A 6563-nucleotide genomic window follows, 5' to 3' on the forward strand; every position below is an offset into this window, starting at 1 on the left:
TGAAGGTAAATGCATTGCAAGGAAGAAAAACACAGTCTTGGAGAATACCTCCCAGGTAATTCTGTAGCACCAGTTGTTTCTCACACGTTCAGCATTGCCACTTCAAAAAAGAAATCTGGAAGGAATTTTCTTCCTTTCTATAGTAACTTTATACTGAATGGGATCTATTGATCTCCCATTCTCATCTTGTGCTTCTCCCACTCTTTAGTCTCATTTTTTCCTCACTGTAGTCTTTTATGGCAGCTTCTGTCATTGTTACTAATGTTTAACACAAAAGGATACCATATTGACTGTGGCCAGTGTTACCTCAGCACGTTTACATCATTAGAGACATGGAGCTATACATCACCCTGAGGATTAACTGGAATAGTAGTTCTCTTGTTGCCTGTAACACTTGCTATCAGTTAACTCCAACTCTTACACAGTCAGAGCAAGCTGACTATAAACAACTTTGTGAACTTACCCAATGTAAGCTTATGCAACAAACAGCAACTCACTTCCTGAACTGTTTCACTATTGGGGAAACTTTTCATCATTTCCACTATGACGTTGTAGCAGCGAACATTTCCAGACATGAGCACTTCAACATTGCTGGCTAAAGAAACAGAAACAAAAATTGCTTCTTAAGAAAAAAAACCATGTTGATTGGGTTCTAATTCAGACTTTATTTAAATAGATTTATTTAGAAACTGGGCCTATGTTTCAGTTTTTGCCTTGCAACTTGAGAGAAAGGTGGCATTTTTTTCCTTGGTATTGCCATAGAAGACGTTAATGACTACCAACACTGGGAAATAACTCATTAAGTTCAGAGTCCATATTAACATTTATGGATTTGTTCCATTCTATATCAGGCCATGTAACAGAAACCTCCTCACAAACTGCTCTTACTAACTTTTTTCTTAAAGCTGAACAGATTGTTTTATAAATATTAATTCAATCTCAAAAATGGTCTTTATAACATAATTGTGATCAGGTAAACATTTGACAGTATTTCAGTAATATTGCCAGGGGCATACAATTAAGAAACAATTTAGAAATGTTTTTTTCTAATAAGTGTCATTCATTTGATTTAATCATGTTTTTCTAAGTTCTCCTTCTTTTTTAGGGGGCAAGTTAGCAAGTTATTCTTTTAATTTAAATTAGTTCTACCATATGCCTATTGCATACTGAGGATACAGAAATGTTCATCTAATGCTCCTGCAATAGTTTGAAATTCGTTGCAAATTCTGTATTTCACAGAATCACAGAATGGTCGAGGTTGGCAGGGACCTCTGGAGGTCATCTAGTCCAAACCCCCCGCTCAAGCAGGGCCACCTAGAGCAGGTTGCCCAGGACCATGGCCAGACAGCTTCCGAGAATCTCCAAGGATGGAGACTCCACAGCCCCTCCGGGCAACCTGTGCCAGTGCTCGGTCACGCTCACCCTATTTACTGCTTATTACACAGGCCAGATACGGAAACCAACAGGACATTCACATGAGCCAGTAAAAAGACAGAATACATCCTTTCCTACTGAGAACAGAGCGATCCCACATAAAATAATTTAAGACAAAACAGCATCATCGTGGTTAAAAGTGTATGAAAGCATCCTTGTAGTATGTATATCCAGGGTATGAGACAGAATATGAACCCAAAAAATCTTGGACAAAATCCTGGCCCCAATGAATGAAAGGGAGTCCTGTCACTGACTCCAAGGGAGTTAGCATTACTCTGCTGAGGTCTATAAACTTTCTTAATTGTTCTTTCAACAGCTTGGCTTTCCTGTATACAATGTAAGAGGAATATTCACAACTGTATTATAAAAGATAATTAGTCTTTTTAAAGCAGCAGGAGATCTTCAAAATAATATATATCTGAATATTAAATAATGATACTCCGTAAGTTGGAAAAGCAAGCTCTGAGTGGGAAGCATTTCTGAAGCATTCTGTTTGATAGTGAAGGAAGGTACCTTCCACAATGCTTGAAGATGACAGCGATTCATTCATGTCATTCTCAACTGAAAACACCTTTTTAAAGGTGTGTACCACAAAATAGTATTGCATCACTTCACAGTAAGTTATCACTTCACAGGTGACAATTATGAACATATTAAAATGTTCAAAAGATTCTAAAATTGTTTACTACAGAGAGAGCATAATTAACTAACTGCATGTTTAAATCCTGCAAGAACCAAGCAATGGTACATTTGCAGGGAGCCACCATTTCCCAGAACAAGCTAGAGAAAAGGAGGTAGAATGGATCTCATTTAATCTTAACCACCAAAACTTGGTCATCTAGGTTCTCACAACAATTGATGAAGACATCTGAGCACTCCATATGGTGATTCATCCCACCTGTAACAGATACCTCTCTTAGGGTTAGGTAAATTTCCTCTTGAGGTGTCCATTTCTTCCCATTAAAGAGGAGAAGCCTGGATGGCTGCCTATGACAACCATTTAGATGGCTAACATTCTGTGACCCATCACCCCCCTGTGGACTTTGGAGGACGGTCAGCAGCAAAGCATTTTCTCATTCTATCGAAACTACTGAGATTTAAAAGAGTTCTTGTACCGCATTGGAATAAACTCTTACCCTTCAATTTCTCATGACATATGAGCTGGAACAAAGTCTACATATGTATTAGTGAAAGAAGGCATAGTGAGGTACAAATCCTTGATGTAACTCATTTGGAATAGAGACTTGAACTTCAGGGTATGGGGAGACAAACATTTTACTACTGGATAAGCTAGAGTATGTACTTACAGTGAATTATTTTCTCCATGGTGGCCTTTAAGGAATACATTTTCTTGCAGGTATTGTGGGATGTCACAGACCAAGAGTATGAATGCTGGCAAAAGTAGCCTAGCTTTGCACATTCATGTGCAAGCTATCTCTGTTTCTCTGACTATTTTCAATCTTTCGTATAAGAAATGAGCGTGCTAAATTAAATGAGCGTCCCAAAATAAATAACCTACTTTAGAGCAGGTATTTGTCATGCCCTTCTCTTGTTACGCTTTGTGTAAGTATTTACTATTTTAAAAAGCACTTAAAATCTGGCATCTTCTTCCCTAGAAAATGGCAATAACTTCTGGGCTAGGGTAAAATTATTTCTGGCTCAAGGAATACTTAACTTTTTAAACACAAACTGGAACAGCAAGAAGTTTGAGAAACAGAAACTAAATAGTTTGGAGTCTGATGAAATGTGGGACACTCCAGTCTAGTTCTTGTTTTGTGGCATACACGGGGCCAGCACGGTTCCCATAGAGCCAGATAGGATGCACGAGCAAGGCTTTGTGATGAACCACATCTGTAAGAGTACAACATTATGTACCTCATGGAAGACACGGAGAGCAGGATGCTGCTCTATGCTTGCCAAAATTGTGACTACCAGCAGGAAGCTGACAAGAGCTGCCTCTGTGTCAAGAAGATCAAATTGCTGTCAACAAATTGACACAAATCATCAAGCACATTTCTCAGGGCCTGGTTTTACCCACAACAGGGACTGCTGTTATCAGAAGACAAGACATAACAAAGACATTTTCTTCTGGTCTTATTGCACAACACCTGAGAACACCGTAAGACTCTATAATGTGCACAGTGCTACCAGTGCCCTTCATTGCAGCCACCACTGAATGATCAGAGGGGGGTGTCTAAGCCCAGGTACCTTTCCTCAGCCCTGGCAATTGGATTTGCGTGGGCGATTTTCCCCTTGTGGAACAGCCTCTGCCAACAGTGTTCTTTACCTGCTACCCAAACTCACTTAAGATTTGTTTAGCCAAAAAATATGTTTTATTTTTCAAGCATTAAAAATGGACAGGGCAGGGTCTTGAACTTTAACCTCTACAACCATGATGAGCATCTTTGTTATCACTGACTCCAAGCAGAAGACAGTCTCTTTCTGTTCTTTATGAGAGATTTCAGCTTTATCAGAATGGCTGAATACAAAAATTTCCCGTGAAAAATTACAAATCAGTATTTCCTAAAGAAAACAGAAAGTGATTTGTCTGGCAACTCCCAACCAGTTCTCACTGATTTTTTACAATCACTGAAAGATTACTGCAAACTGAGGTGAGCTGATGCACACTATAGGAGGTAAGGAATTGAAAATAACTTCCAGTAATGCACTTACATGGACCAGCTAAGGAATGTAATGAATAAAGTGCAGGAAGAATCACCTCTTCTTTCTCTGGAAACTCTTTGAATACTTTCAATATGATCATATGATCTTTGCTTTCAACAAATTCAGTCAGCTGCTCTTCTGGAACTAAATTGAAAAGCAAGAGAGATACAGTATGTTTTGAAGACATAATTCATATCAATATGGTACAAAAACAGTTGTCTTTTTTCATGTTATCAAGTTTCCTTATATTTACTTCCCATGTTTCACAGAAAGTAAGGTACTCTCCATACATATCATCTTCCACAGTTATGACTTCTTTTACTAAAAACTGAGCCTTTCCTTCACCTATATAATGTCTTGGTGAGGAATATCTGAAGTTCATTCTGTGAAAAAGGCTCAGCATAGAGTGAAAACAATTTGATGAAATGCCATTTTTTATACTCCATCATTTTATTTCACTTCTCAAATTTTGGTAATGGAATTCTTTCCATAAAGACTATAGCCATGCTTTAATAATATCTTACCTTCATCGTAATAATGGCTTAAGGCTTCTCCATCCCTGCCCCCTGTCATTTTCACTGACATAGCTGCATGGCTGTGCAATGAACCAGATAAGGAAACTGATCCAGGTTGAGAGAGAACGACACATTTTAAATTTCATAAGCAGAATCATTTTCTGAATCTGGTTCAAGCTAAGGCTAGGCAAACATTCACATTACAATAACTGACAAGGTGGCTCAGAGGCAGGAGAAAATAGCCAGGGGCAGCCTAGGAACTTGTTACATTAGCACTGCCATCAAGAAGGAGGTATGCAGGTCTGTACCCGGAGCAGTCTGTAGATTTGTAAAAATCAGTCACTTATAAAAAACATGCACAGAAAACCTAAGAAGCTCAGACCTTTGTGGAGACTGAAGAGAAAATACAGCAGAACAACAGTATTTAGGGAGAGTGGAAGAGAGGAAGGAACGCAGAAGATAATTCCAGGCGTACATGTGTGGGAGGAAGACTTAGAAAAAGCAAGAGAAAATGGTGCCAGAAAGAACAAATCTGAAGAATTGGAGACTATCTTTGAAGCAAAGGAGTACAGCAGACTTGGTAAGAGTGCTAGTATTTCTCAATTTTTATTTTGAAGCCAGAAACTCAATGCAAAGCAAGGCTGCTACAACAGTGGGACTTCTGGTCATTACACACGCAGTTCCTGAAAATTTTGCAGAAATTCAGTATGTGGTGACTTCATTTCTAGAAGAAACATAGGAATAACATACAGATACATACTCATCTTTTAGCATTGTCAGGATCAAAAGCAGAATCGTGTATTTTTCTAAAGTGCAAACATTTTGCTTGATTTTAGAATTGTTTACACATTACTAAAATTTGCCAGTCTTTAAATAAACAATCATGTTTTTTGAGAATTAAAATCGAACGTCACTACTCTTTGTTCCAGTGTTACTGACTAACATTGCATCCCATCTTTTCAGTTAACTCTAGAGTCAGAAATGAAGAGACATTTTGATTTTTTTTAAAATTTCATATTCATTGCTCTAATTTAGAAAATGTGTGATATAGCTTGGAAAATCTGTTTTGTGCTAACTCATTCAAAGAACAGATATAGTACACAAAAGAATTTGGAATGCAAGAATTCATTATTGCAGTTAAATAAACATCTGCAGTCCCCTCCCAACCTATACATTTTTCTAACCTAATAAACTACAAGATATAAATACCTTTCTCAAAAAGTTTGTGTAATGCTTTACATCCATGTTGCTGAATCTCTTCATTTTTAGGGAAGGTGTGCATGGCATTAAATACCAAGGAAAACACATCCACCTCTTCCTCCAAGAGCAGGAAAGCAATTACATCTGAATAGCAGAAGAGATTACATGTTGCACTGATTAGTTCTCAACTTTTTTATTGAAGCACTGTACTTAATCATTAAAATCCAAAATTCTTTAATACTGTCCTTAAAATTTACTCTGATAGCTCAAATCCAGGTTTTTGTATAACACCTGACGATGTTATCTCTTAAGATAGTATTTTACAATACAACTGAGATGTTCTAAAACGTTACTGCCAAAAAGACAGGTTCCCCTCTCCACTCTTCTTCCTACCTTGCACTGCTTTGGTACTTGTCTGATCCCTCAGTGAGCCAGTTCAACTCACTAAACTGGCAGAAAAGTAACCCATCAAAAAATCCCCTTTTTGCAGTCATAGCAAGCTGAAAAGTTTTGCTAAGAAGTAAGGCTGATAGAAGAAAGCAGGACTACACTGCCTGAGGAAAGCAAGAGAGGATTTGAAATGTACCTGTCAGCTACAGTGAATCATGAAATCAGTTCATCTGTATCACGAAACCCTATTCTCACTTTCTCAGCCATTCATTCAGCCTGAAACTGAACTGAAAAGCCAATCTCACTGTTGCTCTTATGACACTAAAAAAAGGTCTGAAAAAAAAATATTACTCTCTCTAT

The 6563-nt window shown here is 37.9% G+C and overlaps 2 protein-coding genes across 2 annotated transcripts in view; one reads left to right on the forward strand and one right to left on the reverse strand.

The window, feature by feature from the left end:
- The window catches only part of LRRK2 (leucine-rich repeat kinase 2), a 147318-nt gene that overhangs the window by 55975 nt on the left and 84780 nt on the right, over positions 1-6563 (reverse strand). Inside the window, exons 5-7 of the mRNA XM_009324388.1 lie at positions 5823-5957; positions 4108-4242; positions 464-595 (exon numbers count right to left, since the gene is read on the reverse strand). Coding sequence (XP_009322663.1) covers positions 464-595; positions 4108-4242; positions 5823-5957 — 402 coding nt within the window. The remainder of the gene's footprint in view (positions 1-463; positions 596-4107; positions 4243-5822; positions 5958-6563) is intronic.
- POLR2I (polymerase (RNA) II (DNA directed) polypeptide I, 14.5kDa) lies at positions 1956-3557 on the forward strand. Its single transcript, XM_009324384.1, is given in 3 exon segments — positions 1956-2015; positions 3295-3409; positions 3412-3557. Coding segments are annotated over 3 exon segments (321 nt in total).

This window comes from Pygoscelis adeliae, unplaced genomic scaffold, assembly GCF_000699105.1.
Source record: "Pygoscelis adeliae isolate BGI_AS28 unplaced genomic scaffold, ASM69910v1 Scaffold315, whole genome shotgun sequence".
Classification (NCBI taxonomy): Eukaryota; Metazoa; Chordata; class Aves; order Sphenisciformes; family Spheniscidae; genus Pygoscelis; species Pygoscelis adeliae.